Consider the following 21695-nt stretch of genomic DNA (forward strand, 5'->3'; position numbering starts at 1 on the left):
AACCAGGGGTGGGGGGAGTGACAAGTTAGTAGGGCTGGTGGATGTGGCTTAGTGGTAGAGTGCTTATCTAGCATGTACAAGGCCCTAGGCTTAATCCCCAGCACTGGGGTCGGGTGGTGGGGGGAGGAGAGCAATAAAAACAGACCCAGAAATGACAGAAGACAGTGACATTAGGAGAAAAGGATGTATGAGAGAGCTATATAAATAGCCATGATATGTTCAAAAATTTAATGGAAAACATGATCATAAATAGAAAAAAGGAAGTCATAAAACAACTTGATACTTTCAATGAAAAACAGAGTATCTACAATGAAATTTCTACTAAAAATCTAACATAACTAGTAAGTTAATTAGACTAGCAAGAACACAGAATTCAAATATATTGAAATGGGAATGCAAAATGGTACAACTACTTCCATAATTTGGCAATTTCTTATAAAGTTAAATACACACTTATATTATGACCCAGTAATTTTTCTTTTAGGCAACGTAAGAGAAACTAAACAAATTTGACAAATTTTCAAGACTTATACACAAATGTTCACACTACATTTACTGTATATATAATAGGCAAAAGCTGCAATTAAACTAAGTATCCCCCCAACATGGAGGATTAAAAATAACTTGTAGTAGCCAGGCAGAGTAGTGCACATCTGTAATCCCAGCTATTCAGGAGGCAGATGCAGGAGGATAACAAGTAGTTCAAGACCAGCCTCAGCATTTAATGAGGTGCTACACAACTTAGTGAGACCGTCTCAAAAAAATAATTTATGGTGTATCTGACAAACAGAATACAAACAGTCCCACATTTTGATGCTCTGACTTTACAATGGTGCAAAAGTGTTACTGACACATTCATTGAAAAACATACTTCATATTTTTTTAAATATTTAATTTTTAGTTGTAGCTGAACACAAAACCTTTATTTTATATTTTTACTTTTATGTGGTGCTGAGGATCAAACCCAGGGCCTCACACATGCTAGGCGAGCGCTCTACCACTGAGCCACAACCCCAGCCCCATACTTCATATTTTGAACAATCATCTTTTCCTGGCCTAACAATATGTATTAAAATACTCTCTCAAGATGCTGGGCAGTGGCATCAAATTGCATGTCCCAGTCAGCCATGAAATCACAAGTAAACAACTGATAATCTATAGTGTACTGTGTTGCTAAACTATGATGTTCAATAGATTAGGTATATTAAATGCATTTTTTAAAAATTTTTGATAGCTTTATCAAGATGCAATTTCATCAAAAGTCAAGAAGCACCCATACTACCCAGCACCAAGGAATGAAAACCCAATACATGCAATAACATGGATCTCCAAAACATTATTTTCAGTGAAATAAACCATGTATAAAAGAGTTTACTGTATGATTTCATATATATAAAATTGTTAAAAGACAAATATATTGTGACAGAAAGTGGTTCAGTGGTTGCCTGAACCCATGTGTAGAGACACTGATTGAAAAAGGGCAAATATCTTGAATGTGGCAGTGGCAGTGGCTCTACAGGTATATACGTTTATCAAAAAGGATATATTTAGGCACAGCATGATAGGATGCCTGAAATCTCAGACACTCAGAATACTAAGACTGGGTGATGGCAAATTCAAGGCCAGTCTGGGCAATCTAGCAAGACCCAGTTTCAAACTAAAAAAATGTCTTCATAATTTTTCTTTTTCTTATAGTGCTAGAGATTGAACTCAGGGCCTTAATAATGCTAGGCAAGTGCTCTATCACTGACTTTTTATATCCCTAGCTCAGTAAAGATCATTTTTTAAAAATTAAATCAACTTTAAATTAAAAAAAGGAGAGGTTTTATAGAGAGATATGTAAGAAATATTAAAAATGCTTGCTTGCTCTGGAGAATGAGAATGGCATTAGTAAATAATCTCTTCTCTACTACTTAAATTCTTAAATGAGTACTTTACAATTTTAAAAACTATTTCATTCAAAACAAAAATTAAGCCAGATGGAGTGGCACACTCCTGTAATCCTAGCAATTAGGGACGCTGAGGCAGAATCACAAATTTGAGGCCAGCCTCAGCAATTTATCAAGGTCCTGTCTCAAAAAAGGGGGGTGAGGTTGAGCTCAATAGGTTTAATCCCTAATACCACAATACATACACAAAACACACACACACACACAAACACACACATACACACACACACACACACACATCCCATACCACAGATTTAGAGGCTTGTTTACCTTTTCTAAACCTCCAGGGGTGAGATTATAGAACTCATTATTTTTAAAATTCCCCAATGACTGATGGTCAGTCAGATCTGGAAAATCTATTTTTCATTTGCAATGACAGTGATTAGATGGAGTGGGGAAAGGACTAGGACTCAACTCACAACTGCCAATTAAGGTTTCTCCTTCTCAACCTGCTGCCTCTCCTAAAATCTTATAAAGTCAACTCTGAGTCCAGATCATTTCCTCTTTCCAAAATGAAAAGCTTGAGTCTTACTTAAAAAATCCAGGAGTGGTCCTATGACCATGTTACTCAAACAAAGGAACAATATCTAACTTAAGCCCAGTTCTTTACCAATAGATGGGTTTGAGACCTCACACTGCATGATGCCACTCCACTCCAGAGTCTCCTGTCACTGTCCAGCCCTAGACCTTATGAGATAATTCACCCTGCCCTTTTTACAAATAATCATTTTGTGCATATCAAATTAGTATGGCAGCAATCCCAATTATACAAAGAGTAAATGCTAAAAAACTATTGGTACTGGGCTCTTATGATTTTTGGAAGCGGATTTCTTCCAAATTTAGATTTTCTTGGAATACCTTTGAAATGAATGGGAATTTCCTGAAAATACACAAGCTCATTACAGGAAGAGTCGACATAACAAATGCCTGTGGTCAAAGAGACCAGCTTGGGTCTGACATTTGCATGGTGTCAGACAATCACATTATTGTGCTACCCATGTTTACATTACATTTACTTTATTAGTTTAATGGAGAATGATATACTTAAGAAGGAAACTGCCAAGATCATAGGAGACAAAGCAGCACATTTTGAAAGTATGACTCACATATGTCAAAATTACCTTCATAAAAAGGTTTCTGTGATATACTACCAGAAAACTTTTTTTTTTGATCTGAGGTAATTATTATAAAGTCCAAGGTTATATGAACAGACCAATGGTATAGGCACATGGGCAAAGGGGAGAACTACAGACAGATATCTCCTAATGTTACTGCTACAATATGAATCTGAATGGCCAGCTGACTAAGTCACAGTTTCACAGATTCAAAACATAAGTGAGCCGGATGTGGTGGTATATGCCTGTAATCCCAGCGACTTAAAGGACTGAGGCAGGAAGATCACAAGTTTGAGATCAGCCTCAGCAACTTAGCAAGGCACTAAGCAACTTGCTAAATCCATGTCTCAGATAAAAAGCTGGGAGGTAGCTCAGTAGTTAAGTGCCCATGGGTATCCCTCCCCTACAAAACACAACACAACACAAGTAAAATTCTTATACTGAATTCTATTGGAGAAAAATATTCAAAACCAAAATCCAAAAGAGAATTTTGGGAGGAAGTCTACTGTATAGCATGCAATGCAAATGGCAATAAAACTTCCATTTTTTTTGGCAGGGAGTTGGTACTGGGGCTTGAACCCCAGGGCCTTTTACCACTGAGAATCCCTAGACCTTTTATTTTTTTTATTTTGAGACAGGGTTTCACTAAGTTGGTGGGGGTCTTCTAAATTGCTGAAGCTGGATTCAAATTTGCAATCCTCCTGCTTCAACTTCCCAAATCTGGGATTACAAGCATATGCCACCATACCTGATAAAAACGATTTCAAGAGAACCTGTGTTGAAGTTGGAAGGCACCTCAGAGTCATGTTCCAATGCAATCTGCTTTTTTATAGTTAAAGACAAAGAGAACCAGACAGAAAGTGACATGTTCAATTTCATATAGCTACAAAGGATACTGACTGGGACTTGGCATCAGGATTCTGACACCCTGTTGCTGTAGGTCCTATTTGACTGGATTCAGTGGAGCTGGAACAACAATATGAAGTGGTTCAAGAGAAGATCCAAATGCACTATTCCCTTTCAAATACCAGAAAGCTTCAATTTTTACTCCCTCTTTTGTCTGCGCTATTGGGACCTATTATTGGTTCTTTGATATTTTAGATTTTTCTTTTGTTAAATTAAGGATGCAGAAGGCAATTTTTTTGGTGGGGTTGGGGAACACTGAGGATTAAACTCAGGGGCATTTCAACCACTGAGCTATATCCCCAGGCCTATTTTGATTTTATTTAGAAATAGTGTCTCATTCAGTTACTTAATGCCTCACTTTTGCTAAGACTGGTTTTGAACTCGCAAAATTCCTGCCTCAGCCTCCCGAGCCACTGGGATTACAGGCATGTGCCACTGCACCTGGCAAGAAGGCAATTTTTAAACTTACACCTTTATGCTAAATTTCAATATTAGAGTGTCTGTTCATAAAGCAGAGATGAATAAGACAGTTCATTATATAGGACACAAGGTTCAACAACAGTGCAGATTGTTCCTGTTATGTGAGTATGATTGGTGGAGAGCATTCTGAGCAATAATAATGGAATCTGATTATTTCAGTCTGGTTCCTGAGAACTAATCCACATCACAAAAGTCCACCCTCCTCAGACCAAGAAGTGCAAAAACAGTAGAATAGTCAGGATGTCAGAACCAATGTAAGACATAAACATTCAGGATTTCAACAGCTAAAAATTTCTACTTGGCCCCTGAAGACAGCAGGAGTAGGGCAGAAACAAAAGAGAAACCAGACATGACACCAAAGGTATGACTCCTATATTTGGCCAAAACCCACTGGAGTCATGAGCTCCAAGAAAGCAAATTTGACTTGTTCAAATATTTCAACTTTGGGGCAATTTAGAAAGCAACAGACAGCTGTGCTGGGTGAGACCTGTAGGTGGTCCCACCTTATTCCTACCTCCCAGTTACCAGCAAGTTTGGGTGGAATCTCCAGTCCCAGCTTCTCCAGCTCTCGCTCCCTATACTTTTCATACTGCCGGTACCCTACATAACCGCTTCCTGTTGCTAACAGAATAGGCAAGGGGCGCAGCCGGAATAAGGTTCGGGCAGTGGCAGTGTGAACTTTTCTGGTATCTGTAACAAAAAAACAAAAACAAAAACAAAGAAACAGAAAAAAATTTTGAGACTGGGAAACAGGAATAGGAAAAAGTCATGCAAACCCAGCACACACCAGAGAGCCAGGAAAAGTCAATGCATTTCAGAAGGCCTCACACAGTAAAGATAACTGAACTCATAAGATATCTGACAGGTAGGTGCAACCCTGCATCAATACTGAGAGTCTTCTGTCTCTAAAGTATATCAATTAGTAAAAGAAAAAGACAGGCATTGTTTCTGTGGAACAACAATGCACCTTCACTCCCACTACAGTCACAGAATTTAAGACAAAAAACACAGAATCTCAAAGAGATCCAGAAACTAATCAAGGTTGCTGAGCTGGCTACCAGTAGGTCCAAGACTCTTACCCAGGGCTCTATGATCTTCCTTTTACAAGATAGGCCCAATTCCAATCAGGCACTGGTATTGTGAAATATAAAATCTCATAAGTTCTTACAATTCAATTAAAAAAAAAAAAAAAAAAAGAATAACCTGGGAATGGGGAAGTAACCCAGTGTAAAGTACTTTCCTAGCATGTTCCAGGTCCTGGATTTGATCCCCAGCACCACATACATAAAAAAATACAACCCAGTTTAAAAATGCATACAGGATTTAAACAGACATTTCACCAAAGATTCATGAATGGTCAATAAGCACAAGAAAATATGTCCAACATCTGTTTAGGGTTGAATTGTGACTCACCAAAATTTATATGCTAAAGTCCTTATCCACTAGTACCTCAGAATGTAATGTTGGAGAAAGGGTCTTTATAGAGGTTATGAAGTTACAAGTAAGTTTGTCAGGGTAGGTCTGAATCCAACATGAATGGTATCCTCACACGGTGGGGAAATTTGAAAAAAGACATGTACACAGGGAGAATAAAGATGAAGGAAGAGATCAGAGTGATCTACAAGCAAGGAACGTTGAAAACAGTCAGCAAATCATAAGTTAGGTGAGATGCATGGAACGGATTCTCCCTCACAGCCCACAAGGAAGCAACCCTGTTGACGTTTAATCTTAGACTTTTAACTTCTACAAATGCAAGACAATATATTTCTGCTGTTTGCAGCACTCTGCTACAGCAGCCCTAGCAAACCAAGATAACATCACTAGCAGTCAGGGAAATACAAATAAAAACACAAGATACACTTCACACCAAGATAGCTATGATAAAAAAGATAAATATTGGAAAAGATGTGGAGAAACTAGAACCCTCAAACACTGCTGGAGTGAATGTAAAAAGGGACAGCCACTTTGAAAACCAGTTTGCAGTTTCTCAAAATGTTAAACATAAAGTTTCCAGTCCAATCCCCAGCACAGCAAAAAGAAAAACAAACAAAAAAAGTTACCATATGGCCCAATAAGTCCACTCTTAGATGTATGCCCAACAAAACTGAAAACAAAATACAATCGTAAAAAAACTTGTACCTGGGCTGAGGTTGTGGCTCAGTGGTAGCACGCTTGCCTAGCATGCATGAGGCACTGTGTTCAATTCTCAGCACCACATACAAATAAATAAAATAAAGGTCCATCAACAACTAATTTTTAAAAAAACTGTACATAAATGTTCATTTAGCACCACTATTCATAATAGAAAAATGAAAAAACAAAAACAAAACAAATGCCCATCAATTGATTGGAACAGAAATAAAATGTGGAATGGCCATGATATTGTAAATGATATTCCATTTACAAATAAAAAGAAATGAAGTAATGATACAGCTACAGTATGAACCTTAAAAACATGTGAAAGAAACCAGCCATACAAGGCTGCATACTAAGTTGAGCACAATCCCAACAACTTGGGAGGCTGAGGCAGGAGGATCCAAGTTTTAGTCTGGCACATGCCTCTAATCCCAGCAATTTAGGAGGCTGAGGTAAGGGGATTGCAAGTTCGAGGCCAGCCTGGGTAACTGAGACCCTGTCTCAAAATAAAAAACTAAGGATTGGGGACGTAGCTCAATAATTGAGCACCCCTGGGTGTAACAGGGCATAATAATAATAATAATAGGGCACCCAAGAGCATCCCCTGTGCCATAAAACAAAGTGGCTGTAATCTGCATGATTCTGCTTATGTGAAATGTCCAGAATAGGCAAATTTGTAGACATAAAGTAGGCTAGTGCTTACCAAAGTCTGGGAGTAGGGAGAAATGGGGCACGGCAGCTTAACAGATAAAGGTCTTCTATGGGTGCAGGGAGATGGGCAAGTGGTGATGTTCATATAAGTCTGAAAATACCACTGAATTATACATTTAAAAGGGCATATATTATATGAATTATGTCTCAATATCTGTTTTATTTCAATATATAATGGAATATGATTTTGTCTTTATTTTTTTTAAATAATTGAATTTTCTTTTTTTTTTTTTTTTGAGAGAGAGAGAGAGAGAGAGAGAGAATTTTAATATTTATTTTTTAGTTTTCGGCGGACACAACATCGTTGTTTGTATGTGGTGCTGAGGATCGAACCCGGGCCGCACACATGCCAGGTGAGCGCGCTACCGCTTGAGCCACATCCCCAGCCCTGATTTTGTCTTAAAAAAAAAAAAAGGAAGCTAGGCACAGTAGTGCATGCCTATAATCCCAGTGGCTTGGGAGACTGAGGCAGGAGGATTCTAAGTTCAAAGCTGGCCTCAGCAACGTAGAGAGGCCCTAAGCAATTTAGCATGACCCTGTCTCAAAATAAAAAATAAAAAGGACTTGAGGATGTGGCTAAGCGGTTAAGTGCCTCTAGTTTTAATCACTGGTACAAAAAAAGAAAAAGGAGGAGGAAAATCTGCTATTGTGGTAAGATGGATAAACCTATAAGCAAAGCAACTAAATATTGTACCTCTGAAGAAAAGACTTGTCAAAAAGTAAGAAAATAGGGGGCTGGGGATATAGCTCAGTTGGTAAAGTGTTTGCCCAGCACTCACAAGACCCTGGGTTCAATCCCCAGCTCTACCAAAAAAAAAAAAGAACTGGGGGTTGTAGCGCTTGCCTGCATGTGTGAAGCACTGGGTTTAATCCTCAGCACCACATAAAAATAAATAAATTAAATAAAGGTATTGTGTCCATCTTCGACTAAAAAAAAAAAAAAATTTTAAAAAGTAAGAAAATACCTGTTTTTCTTTTTCTGAATTGCTTGGGACAAGAAAACTATTGTACCCTCCACACTGAGCCGGCAGCTTTGACTGACTTGTCATACTCTACTAAATGCTTTCTGCTGGGTGCCAATGCTTGCTTATAAGTGTGAACCAGGAACAATAAAACTCTCTTTGAAGAACAATTGGCCTAAATACCAAAATGTAAAATACACAAACCTCTTGACTGAGCAATCTGACCTCTAGAAATTTATCCTGAAGATACACAAAGATATATTACTATAGGATTATCTGTGGTAGAAAAAGACTAGAAACAAATGTCCAATTACAAATGGTACAGTCATAGAGTATTATGCTGCTAACAATAATAATGAAGTAAAAGAGGCAACACTTTGGTGATGACTAAGTGCCAGGAATGCTACATACTTCACAGACTATTTAATGCTAACAATAACCCTATATTTATTCCAATTTGAGCACACTGAGACACAGAGAAGACTGGCACAATCTCCAAATGTTCCTTACCTGTGTTAAAAGCTCGAAGGGGCAACTTCCATAAGGACTGTAGGTAATGGCTCAGGGAAGTGTTTCCACAGTGACAGAAGCTATAATCAAACGAAAATGAACATTAAATATTTTTCTTAAAATTAGCTGAGCACTGTGGCACACAACTGTAACCCCAGCTACTAAGGAGACTGAAGCAGGAGAATCACAAGTTCAAGGTTAGCCTCCACAACTTAGCAAGTCTCAGTTTCAAAATAAAAAATAAAAAGGACTGCAGGGATGAGCATATTGGCACACGGCTATAATCCTAGGGATTTAAGAGACCGAGGCAGGAGGATTGCGAATTCAAAGCCAACCTCAGCAACTTAGGAAGGCCATAAGAAACTCAGTGAGACCCTTCTCTAAATAAAATACAAAAAAGGGGGCTGGGAATGTGGCTCAGTGGTTAAACACCCCTGGATTCAATTGCCAGTACCAAAGGAAAGGACTGGGGATGTATCCCATAGTAGAGTGTCCCTGGATTCAATCCCTAGTACCCAAAAATTAATCAATCAATTAATCAATTAAAAATAAAATTAGTAGGGCTAGGGTTGTGGCTCAGCGGTAGAGCGCTCGATCCTCATCACCATATAAAAATAAAAAAGTGAAATAAAGGTGTTGTGTCCAACTACATCTTAAAAATATTAAAAAATAAATAAATAAATAAAATAAAATTAGTGATAACATCAACTGGCAACATGTGAATACAGTTTACAGACCAAATAACAGTACTGTACCAGTTAATTTCTTGGTTTTTGACAAATGCACTATAATTACATAAAAGAAAAACTTTGTAGGAAAAAAGCTAACATAATTTATAGGTAAAGAGCTGTCAAGTCTGCCAGGCACAGTGACACACACCTGTAATCCTAGCAGCTCAGGAGGCTGAGGCAGGAAGATCATGGGTTTAAAGCCAGTCTCAGCAAGAGTAAAGTGCTAAGCAATTTGGTTAGACCCTGTCTCTATAAATAAAATACAAAATAAGGCTGGAGATGTAGCTCAGTGGTTGAGAGCTCCTGAGTTCAATCCCCGGTACTGCCCCCGCAAATACACAAAATAAAATATAAAAAGGGTTGAGGATGTTGCTTAGTGGTTAAAGCACCCCTGGGTTCAATCCCTGGTACCAGAAAAAAAAAAAAAGAGCTGTCAAGTCTGCAAGGTGCTTTCAAGTGTTTAAGAAAATATATAAATATATACAAAAATACACATACAAGAAACAAGAAAAATAAAACAAAAATGGTCAACATTTGCAGAATTTGAATAAAGGACATTTGGGATTTTTTTTTAACATTTATTTTTATTTTTTTAGTTGTAGGTGGACACAATACTTTTATTTTATTTTTATGTGGTGCTGAGGATTAAACCCAGTGTCTCACACATGCTCGGTAAGTGCTCTACCACTGAGCCACAACCCCAGTCAAGTCTGCCAGGCACAGTGACAACATTTGGGATTTCTATGTATTATTTTTTTTGAGAGAATTTTAATATTTATTTTTTAGTTATCGGCGGACACAGCATCATTGTTTGTATGTGGTGCTGAAGATCGAACCCGGGCCGCACGCATGCCAGGCGAGCGCGCTACCGCTTGAGCCACATCCCCAGCCCTTCTGTGTATTATTTTTATAATTTTCTGTAATCTGAAACTGTTTCACAATAAAAAAATCTTTTTCCCCATTAATTAAGCATAAGATCATGATAAGGAAGAATACCATCATTCTTACACAAAGCCATGTGTTTCTGTATGACATAAGAAGAGCTGTACATAATCTATAAACAACTGAACCCTTAATCTCTAAGATTCTAATATTTCTGGTGGCTGAATTTTTTTTTAATTGTAGATAGACACAACATCTTTATTCTATTTACTTATTTTCATGTGGTGCTAAGGATCAAACCCAGTGCCTAGCGCATCCTAAAAAAGCACTCTACCACTAAACCACAACCCTAGCCCATGAAATTTTAATGATTTTAAATGTTTATGCTGGAGAAAAAAGAGTGGCAAAAAGAAAACCACATTGAACTAATCTAATCTATGTCAAGTCTGGCTGGTTCAACTGGTTTAAAATTTTTTGAATTATCTTTTGTGGCTGCTTTGCCAAAAGAGTTTTATTGACAGAGTGGCTAGGTTTCAAAAATACTGAGAAAAAACTTATCAATTATTTTCACAGCTTTAAGATTTAAGAAAATTTATTTTTATTCAGTTGTTTATTCTTCTTTGTTTCATAAATATCCCCTCTCTTTCTTTCTCCTCCTTCTTCTTCTTCATTTGCAATACGAGAAAGTGAACCCAGGTTCTCACCCATGCTAGACAAGCTGGATTATATCCCCGATCTTTTCATTTGTCTGTCTGTCCGTCTGTCTATCTATCTATTTTTTGCCATACTAGAAACCCAGGGGTGCTCTACCACTGAACTACATCCCAAGCCCTTTCTTTTAATTTTTGAAACAGGGTCTCACAAAGTTGTGAAGGCTGGCCTTGAATTTGTGATCCTCTTGCCTCAGCCTGATGAGTAGTCTGAAATCAGAGGTGTGTGTCACCATACCAAGCTCAAACATCGCCATCTCAATTCAGGTAATACTTTGGTTTTCTAAATACTGACCTGAAATGTAAAAGTAAGTAAACTATATTCTTGTTAGTAAATGTTTCTTTTTCTTTTTTCCTTGGAGCCCTTATGGTAGAAGTAATAATTTACTCTATTATAAATATCTAAATTGATATTTGTGAAAAATAGAACTACATTTATAATATACAATTATACTATAATATTTATGTTCATGGATATTCAGTTATGTCATATAGGTATCCTATAAACTGTATCAAATTTAGGTACTTTTATTTTTTCCACATGAAATTTTCTTCACTTGAAAACACCCTTGGGGGCTGGGGTTGTGGCTCAGCAGTAGAGCGCTCGTCTCGCATGCATGGGACCCTGGGTTCGATCCTCAGCACCACGTAAAAAATAAATAAGTGAAATAAAGGTATTGTGAATAAATATTAAAAAAAAAAAGACGCTTGGGCTGGGGTCATAGCTCAGTAATAGAGTATTTGCTTAGCATGAGTGAGGCACTGAGTTCAATTCTTGGCACCGCATATAAATAAATAAACAAACAGAATAAAGGCCCATTGAAGATTTTAAAAATATTTTTAAAAAAACACCCTCACTCTCACATCATGATACTGTGACTAATGTAATGAATATTATATTCATTCTCTAGGCAAATGAGGTTTGTATGGGGAAAAAGATTTTTGCCATGATAATCACCACCCCCAAGACCAGACACAACAGCTATTAATACCAAAAAGGATGCATTTGAGAATATGAAAGTTATCCCAGCACTGACCAGTGCTCATCTCTTAGAATGGATACTTTCACTACAAAAGAACGACTTTAAAAATCCTGTTTTCCAAACAGAATTAGACTAGAAGTATAAAAACAGACTAAAGGGTTGTCGAGCACTGGCATGGCCCATGCCTATGATCTCAGTGACTTGGGAGGCTGAGACAGGATGATCACCAGTTTGAGGTCAGCCTCAGCAATTTAGCAAGGCCCTAAACAACTTAGTGACACCCTGCCTCAAAATAAAAAAATAAAATAAAAAGGGCTGGAGATATAGCTGGAGCTATGAAAAAGCATTCCTGGTTTTTTTTTTTTTGGTAAAAAAAAAAAAATGACTACAGGAAAATTGCTGTGTTCTATAAATTACAGAGAATCACTTATCCACTATGACTGGCTGCTCAGCCCTCAGGTGATTTGTATATGCATCTTCCCCCTCAGGAACCTGCCTGAGAATGAAATGTTCAGCTTTCTTATACATTGCTCAGTCCTAGCTACTGGAACAAATGTCTGGCAAATGTCCCATTATATCAACTTGTTACTTATTACTGGATTGTCCCTGTTTTCATTTTATATAAAAATGCTTTATTTCTCCAATTTACATAAACACTGTCCACCATGCTTCTTTCTCTAGTTTCCATCTCACTTTTCTTCTCTCCATTACAAGCTCTTGAAAGAGCTATCTGTATTCACTGTATCACTTCCTTGCCTCCCATCTTCTCTTAATCCTACTCAATCAGGCTTTTGTTCCTATCATCTCACCTCTTGTCAAGATCACCAACAGAGCCAGGCACAATGGCGCAATGCCTGTAATCCCAGAGGATCCAGAGGCTGAGGCACGAGGATCCTGAGAGCCAGCCTCAGCAATTCAGCCCGGCCCTAAGCAACTTAGCAAGATACCGACTCAAAATAAAAAGTTTTTTAAAAAGGGCTCGGGATGTGGGGATGCAGCTCAGTGGTAAAGAGTCTCTGGATTTAATCTCAGGTACCAATCAATCAATCACTAATAATTGCCTAAGACCTCCATTTTGCCAATACCAATGCATACATCTTTTTTGTTTTTAATATTTATTTTTCAGTTTCCGGTGGACACAACATCCTCATTTTATTTCTATGTGGTGCTGAGGATCGAACCTAGCGCCCGGCGCATGCCAGGCGAGCATGCTACCGCTTGAGCCACATCCCCAGCCCCAATGCATACATCATGGGTCTCACCTTACTTGATTGCTCAGAAGCATAACACAGTTGATCTTACTCTCCTTTAAATTCAACCCTCATTTGACTCCAGGGATCATGAGTTTTCCTCCTACCTTTCTGGTCCCTCTGGTTTCCTACATGGATGACTTCCCCCACTATTCCTCCGAGGACTTCCAGTCTGTTATTTCCAACAGGCTACCCACATTCCCACTTGGAGTCATTTCAAACTGATTTCATCCAAAACAGAATGCCTGACCTTCTCTAACATATCTTCAACCTACTCCTCACCCAAAGTTCTCTGTGGCAGATGTTTATCAAATCTGTTTCCTCTTCATTTCCCAGCCTCCTTTCCAGCAAACTGTGAGAACCATTAGGATTTTCAGGCTCAAGCAATCCTCCTGCCACTATCTCCAGAGTAGCTGGGACTACAGACAACTACACCTCTAGGCTTTCTGCTTTTATCCTGATTGTTGCAGACAAACATACAGATGTTGGGAAGCCACATGTTAAAAGATGGCAGGAGAAGCCAGGCACAGCTGCGCGCACCTGTAATCCCAGCAGCTAAGGAGGCTGAGACAGGAGGATCAAAAGTACAAAGCCAGCCTCAGCAACTTAGTGAGGTGCTAAGCAACTCAGTGACACTCTGTCTTTAAATATAATACAAAATCGGGCTGGAATGTGGCTCAGTGGTCAAGTCCCCTGGATTCAATCCCTAGTACCAAAAAAAGAAAGATGGCAGGAGAGCAAGGCATGGTGGTGCACACCTGTAATCCCAACAACTTGGTGGCTGAGGCAGGAGGTCTGCAAGTTCAAAGCCAGCCTCAGCAACTTAGTGAGGCCCTAAGCAACTTAGAATCTGTCTCAAAATAAAAAAAAATAAGGGGCTGGAGATGTGGCTCAGTGGTTACATGCTCCTGGATTCAACTTCAGGAAGGAAGAAGAATGGTGAGAGGAGAGAGGGAGGGAGGGAGGGAGGGAAGAAAGGAAGAAAATATGGCAGGGGATTTTGTCCCAGGAGTGCTGCTTATAGAACAAGTGCCTCACCAATCAGGACCACCCAAGATTTATAAGAGCAAAAAATAAACGTCTACTATGTTAAGCTACTGAGGATAATATTGGGTTTCTTTGTTATACTACTAACATTACTATAATTAATCTATCATTCTGAAAATGGTATAATCACTCACCCAGAAGCTCAGGTCAAAACCCTAAGATTTTATTTTTTAATTTGTTTTTCAGTTGTTGATAGACCTTTATTTATTTTTTATTTATTTATATGCAGTGCTGAGAATTGAACTCAGTGCCTCACACATGCCAGGCAAGTGTGCTACCGCTGAGCCCCAGCCCCAGCAATAACCCAAGTTTTTTTTTTTTTGGTGCCAGGGATTGAACTCAGGGGCACTCAACCACTGAGCCACATCCCCAGCCCTATTTTGCATTTTATTTAGAGACAGGGTTTCACTTTTGCTGAGGCTGGCTTTGAACTTTTAATCCTCCTGCCTCAGCCTCCAGAACCGCTGGGATGACAGGCGTGCACCACTGCACCCAGCAAAACCCTAAGATTTTTATTTTATCTTATTTTATTATTAGGTTCTAGGGATCAAACCCAGAGCCTATTGTATACTAGGCAAGTCTCTACCATTTGAGCTATACCCCCAGTCTCTAAGACACATTTTTAAGTTCGTTCTTTCTCACCAGCCATATTGAATCCACTAGCAAAGCATGAAAACTACTCTGAAAGTATCTCTTAATCTACCCATTTCTCATTTCTCATCCCTACCACCACTCTCACTCTAGCCCAAGCCACCTCATCTCTCACTTAGATGACCATAATACCACATCTCCCTGCTTCTACTCTTGGCCCTCCATATCCTATTTGCCACAAAATAGCCAGAGAGAGCTTTTCCAAAGAGAAAATAAGACCACATCCTCCCTTTTTTTTTTTTTTTTGGTACTGGGTATTGAACTCAGGGACACTCAACCACTGAGCCACATCCCCAGCCCTCTTTTGTATTTTATTTAGAGACAGGGTCTCACTGGGTTGCTTAGCTCCTCACAGTTACTGAGGCTGGCTTTGAACTCATGATCCTCCTGTCTCAGCCTCCCCAGACACTGGGATTATAGCATGAGCCACTATGCCTAACTACATTTTCCATCTTGCTAGCCTCTCAGATCTTCTGGGTCTTCTCCTCTCCTTCTTCTCATTCATTCCTCCTTTCCCCCCCCCCCCAGTACTGGGAATTGAACCCAGGAGTGCTCTACCACTGAGCTACATCCCCAGCCTTTTTCTTTCTTTTTTTTTAATTTTAGCTGGTGGTCTCACTAAGTTGCTGAGACTGGCCTCAAACTTGTGATACTCCTTGCCACAGCCTCCAGAGTCCCGGGGATTACTGTCATACACTCTTGTTAATCTTCATACACACATGTGCTCCTCTGTGTACCTTTGAACTTGCTGTTTATTCAACTGGGTACACACCTCTCCTATGTGGCTTACTCCTTATCAATCTGTTCTCTGCTTAAATGCTTCCTCCTTTTTTTCCTGACCACAGTACACTCAAGACTTGCCCCTTTGGAGCACTCTCTAACCCCTTAATTACCTTGCTTTATTTTTTTATAGTCCTTTTCACTACTTAAAAAGAATGGATTCTGTATGTACTCACTTATTTGTTTAGTGTCTGTATCCCTTGACAAAGGCAGGTGTTTGTTTTCTCACCTGACTTCACAGCAATGAGATTAAGCCCAAGAGAAGTGAATGTATAGGTTCAATTTAATGTGTCTTCTACATGGTAAACTCATGAGGGCATCTTGCAAGCAGGAGATTAAACTCCATCACGAGGCACTCAATTCTGACTGTGGCTCAAATCCTAGCACTGCCACTAATTTTCTGTGTAGCCTTAAGCCTCAATTTCCCTACCTATAAAAATAGGATCCCTCTCATCAGAAGTAAGATAAACATGTAAAACCCTGAGCCCAGAGACTGCCATCTACTTACATGATGGCAGGTGGGGCAGATTACATATTATCTACTTACATATTATTATGAAAAGTTAGAGTTGAGGGCTGGGGTTGAGCAGCTTGCTTAGCATGTGTGAGGCACTGGGTTTGATCCTCAGCACCACACACACGCACACACACACACACACACAAAATTAATAAAATTATTAACAAAAAAGTTAAGAGTTGATAGTGAGCTGGCACACACTGGAATGCCCATTTCAAGTATTTATGACCAGGGTCCACCCTGACTGGTCTCTCCACCATGTCATTATTGTAAAATATTTTTAACAATCCCTCCCTGGTGGTAACACTTTAACCACAGTTCTTACATCTATCTCTGCTGCTTTCAAAAGCTGTGAAAGTTTTTATAAAACTGAACTAGCAGGGCTTTATCCCACATTCTATCTTCAATTAGAATATCTGGTAAATATCTACTAAATTGTGAAGTTCTTTGAACCTAAGCCCCCCAACACTTTTTTTTTTGGGGGGGGGGGATACTGGGGATTGAATCAGGGGCACTTGACCATTGAGCCACATCCCCAGACCAATTTTATATTTTATTTACAGACAGGGTCTCACTGAGTTGCTTAGTGCCTCGCTAAATTGCTGAGGCTGGCTTTGAACTTGCGATCCTCCTGCCTCAACCTCCCAAGCCGCTGGGATTATAGGTATGCACCACCGTGCCTGGCCTAAGGCCTATTTAAAAAAAATTTTTTTTTTTTTTTAGTTGTAGATGGACACAATGCCTTTATTTATTTATTTTTATGTGGTCCTGAGGATCGAATTCAGTGCCTCACATGTGCTAGGCAATCGCTCTACCACTGAGCCACAATCCCAGCCCTTAAAGCCTATTTTAAACATATCTTTTAATTCTTCATTTCCTTACTTTCCCCTCCCTGTCCCATGGTTGCTGGCACTGTGGTTTGCAGTGAAGGTATGCCATAAATATTTGTGAATGTAAGTCTTACATAAGCAACCATTCCTTAGGTACTATTTTCCAGACTTGCCTAAACCTAAGAATTACCTGAGATACTTGTAAAAACTATAGTTGACAGCACTCCAACCTACTGAATATGAAACTGGTAGTAAAACAGCAACATATTTGGGAAACTCTATTTCTAATAAACATCCAACCCATTCTTTTATCAAATGAGATTAAGAAACATTGCCCTAAATTATCACCCCAAATGTTGCTTTCTCTGTTCTATCATATCACATCCATTTACTGAAAAACTTTCCTCCACTATGAGGCTTTCATCTGTGTTTCTCACAAGCAGATACTTACCACTTTACTGAAAACTAATGGATATAGCTGGGCCTGGTGGCACATGCCTGTAATCCTAGCAACTTAGGAAGCTGAGGTGGGAGGATCATGAGTTCTAAGGCCAGCCTCAGTAACTTATGGAGATCTCCTCACAAAATAAAAAGGGCTTGGGACATGGCTCAGTGGTAAACTGCTCCTGGGTTTAAGCCCCAATACCAAAAAGAAAAAAATAAAAACTCAAGGAAATGTTATCTTTTAGAGTTTGTATATGTATGTCAATGTAGTTTCTATCTTGAATATATAAAATCTTTGAAATTTAAGAGTTCTTATTGTAGGCAAATCACCATCCTTCCCACTCACTGCACCTAAATCAGTCTTATCTACCTACACTGGTACTAAGGATGGCTAATTTCTTAATGATGTTGAGTGAGGCATCCTACCCACTATCATTTTCTTTTTAAATTTAGGAGTGTCATTTTTTAAAATATTTCTAATTCCTGTAGATGAATTGATGGCTGACTCATTAAAAAAGCATACCTGGTGATATTATTGAAAAACCTACAGAACAAATCTTAACAGTTACCACCACTGTTGCAGAGCCTCCTCCTGAGAAAACTACATCATTTCTGAATAGTTAATGGTGGAACAGAAAAACTTTTATAGCAAGGCCAGTTATGGTTTCTGTTCCCTCTCAAACCAAATCTAGTATATTCTTCCAAACTACAATAAGTCCCTTCCTGTTGCTGCATAAGCTTTGGTCAACACTAACAAAATTAACTCACTGGAAACTCAAAAATATGGTCTGTCTCTCAAACCTTGAGTAGTTGACTCCTGAGCCACAGTTACCAACATTTTAATTCATTTTCTGAGAGTTCAAATACTTCCAAGCTATTTCTATGCAACAACTGCCCTGCAGCCTAAGGGAAATACTGAGAAACAGGTACCTGGGTTGGAGTCCTGGGTCTGCTACTGACTGGCTGGGTGAACTTGAGCAAATCATTCCTTTTCTCAGGACCTCAATCTCGTCAATTCCAAAAAGAACTAGCAGGATTCATAGGACCTTTCAGGTCTCTTCCATCTCTAAAAACGTAATAGCTAGGGGTCGCCAGGATAATCAAGACCACAATCTCATAAAATTATTTTGAGATGTCCAAATTTAACCCTCTCGCTTCAGAGACAAAGAATCCGAAGTGAAAGTCACCTCCCAGTCCAGTGCTCGTCCCACATCCCACCGCCCTGCTAGGAACATGAACATCTAAGAAAAAGCCGTAGGCTCTGTCTCAATTCTGAAGACGGGCAAGCAACGTATTCCATCTATTTTGTTGAATCTTATTCACTTCCACCTAGCTGGGAAGGGCAAAACGAGGGCGTTTAGGCCACATCCCAATTAAATCCTGACCGCCCCATGCAGTGGTAATTTCTTCTGCCCCCAGCTCCATGTGAAGGTGGCTCCGTCTTCACTCGAACCCATGTCAAGAAAAACCCACGGTAAAGAAACGACTCCGCTCTCCCGACCCTCGCTTGGTCCAGGTCTGCCTCCGCTCCAAGGAACTCTCCCTGCGCTACTGTACCTGCTCCGCCAAGACGGGACTCCGCTCAGTAACCGTAGACACCGCCGCCCCACGGCCGCCGCCATCTTTTCTCCTCCTTCTCAGGAGACCACGCCCCTTCACACGCCGGGGCGCACTAGCCTGGCGTCACGAATCTCTAGTTCAGAGGACCAATGAGAAACACGAAGGCCTAGAGCGGAATCTACTAAACCCGGCCTTGTGGCTACACCCCCGCCTCCTCCAACCACCCGAATTCTGGAATCTCCGGAGCCTGGTAGGGCGAGTGTGAGCAATAGAGGTGACCCTGGGCGTATTGATGTCAAACCTCTTTCCTCCCTCTGTTGTGCTTTTTCGCTTGTCTCTGGAAAATCAGAGGCACCCAAGGTCCGAGAAAGTTGTATCATCTGATGTAACTCACATATAGGGAAACCGGGCATCCACGATTCAGCTACCATTAAGTGCCAGGTTCTGTGGGGAGCATTTTGGGTGCATTCGGTCATATCTTTCTTACGTCCCACCGTGGTGCTGCCAGGGAGACTAGACGCAAGTGGTATTGGATCACCCAGAAATGCAACAAGTCGTCAGACTAGGTACTTGATGTGATGATGCTTGTTCCTGCTCTTTTCAGTTTTAAGGGAAAGGCGAATTTTTAATTGTACCTGCCGCTTTTTACTAAGCACCGACTTAGAGATCTGCAGCTATCCCTTAGGCAGTATCACCATTATAAGATGAAGTACCTGAGGCCCTGGGAGGTTAAGCAACATACTGAAGGGCACAGAACCGGCACGTGCTCAGAGGCTATGAAGTAAAAAAGCCAAATGTGAATGTGTCTCTGATTCCAAAACCCGTGATCTAAATATTCTTCCTATATTAAGCCCTTTGCCCTGACTGCAGCCCTGAATTTCCTTTTGCTAAGTTACTAATCACTTTTACCTTCACCAGTACTTCACTTGTACTAGGGATTGAACCCAGGGGTGCTTTGTCACTGAATTACATCCCTTTTTATTTTTATTATTATTATTATTATTATTATTATTATTTTATTTTGAGACAGGATCTCTTGCTAAATTGCTTAGGGCCTCGCTAAATTGTGAGGCTGGCCTCAAACCTGCAATCCACCTGCCTCAGCCCCCCAAATTGCTGGGATTACAGGTGTGCAACCCCTTCACCAAACATTTGACACTGGAGAAGGGTGATACTACGTGGTGCTTGCAGTTATTTCTCTGTAGTTATTTAAGTTCAACTAGCTCATAACCAGGGAACCTATTAGGCTTTAGGTTTGGGTATTGTAGGTTTTGGTTTGGTTTTGGTTTTCAAAAAGAAGGAAGGAAGGGAGGGAGGGAGGGAGGAAGGAAGGAAGGAAGGAAGGAAGGAAGGGGTTTTACTGTCCAATTGAAAGTAGTAACTCAAAAGTTAGGAAAAGTTATTTCAAAATGAAATGCTTGGGGCTGGTGTTATGACTCAGTTGTAGAGTGCTTGCCTAGCATGTGTGAGGCCCTGGGTTCCTTTCTCAGCACCTCATATAAATAAATAAAATATATCAGAGAAAACATTTGACATTTGTTTTTTTGTGATTGGCTAACTTCACTTAGCATTGTATTCTCCAACTCCATCCATTTACCTGCAAATTCCATGATTTTATTCTCTTTTATTGCTGAGTAATATTCCATTGTATGTATGTGTGTGTGTATGTGTGTGTGTGTGTATCACATTTTCTTTATCCATTCATCTACTGAAGGACATCTAGGTTGGTTCCACAGTTCAGCTATTGTGAATTGTGCTACAATAAACATTGATGTGGCTGTGTCCCTGTAGTATGCTGTTTTTAAGTCCTTTGGGTATAAACCAAGGAGTGGGATAGCTGGGTCAAAAGGATTCATAGTGGGGTTGGGAGGGGGAGCAAGAGAGGATAAGACAAACTCTAGATAGGGCAAATGGGTAGGAGGAGAAGGGATGGGGCATGGAGGTAAGAAAGACTGTGGAATGAGATGGACATCATTACCCTAAGTTCATGTATGAAGACACGAATAGTGTGAATATACTTTGTTTACCACCAGAGATATGAAAAATTGTGCTCTATATGTGTAATATGAACTGTAATGCATTCTGCTGTCATATATAACAAATTAGAATAAAAATAAAAATATATAAAGGTCCATTGACAACTAAAAAATTTTAAAAATGAAATGATTTTGGGAAAGCTGGATATCCACATGGAAAAGTGTGAAGTGGACTTTTACCTCACAGTATATGCTAAAATTAATTCAAATTCAGTAAAAGATTTGAACTTAAGATGAAAATGTAGAAAACACTTAGAAGAAAACATACTGGAAATATTCATGACTCTGGATTTGGCAATGATTTCTTGGACATGACACCAAAAACACAGGCAATAACAACAAAAAGATAAATTGAACTTTAAAAATTTTATGCAGCCAAATTCAGTGGCTCATGTCTGTAATCCCAGTGTCATGTGAGGCTGAGGCAGGAGAATTGCAAGTTTGAGGCCAGTCTCAGCAATTTAGTGGGGCCCTAAGCAATTCATTGAGACCCTGTCACAAAATA

General features: G+C 39.6%; 1 protein-coding gene across 3 annotated transcripts in view; it reads right to left on the reverse strand.

Moving 5' to 3' along the window:
* Positions 1-19275, reverse strand: part of Pisd (phosphatidylserine decarboxylase) — a 122615-nt gene extending 103340 nt beyond the window's left edge. For all 3 annotated transcript variants that reach the window (XM_048798269.1, XM_015504897.2, XM_048798270.1), the window contains exons 1-3: positions 19152-19275; positions 8770-8849; positions 4965-5140 (exon numbers count right to left, since the gene is read on the reverse strand). In XM_048798269.1, the coding sequence (XP_048654226.1) occupies positions 4965-5140; positions 8770-8849; positions 19152-19216 (321 nt within the window). In that variant the 5' untranslated portion in view covers positions 19217-19275. The remainder of the gene's footprint in view (positions 1-4964; positions 5141-8769; positions 8850-19151) is intronic.
* Between the last annotated feature and the right edge of the window lie 2420 nt (positions 19276-21695).

Source organism: Marmota marmota, unplaced genomic scaffold, assembly GCF_001458135.2.
Source record: "Marmota marmota marmota unplaced genomic scaffold, marMar, whole genome shotgun sequence".
Taxonomy (NCBI): Eukaryota; Metazoa; Chordata; class Mammalia; order Rodentia; family Sciuridae; genus Marmota; species Marmota marmota.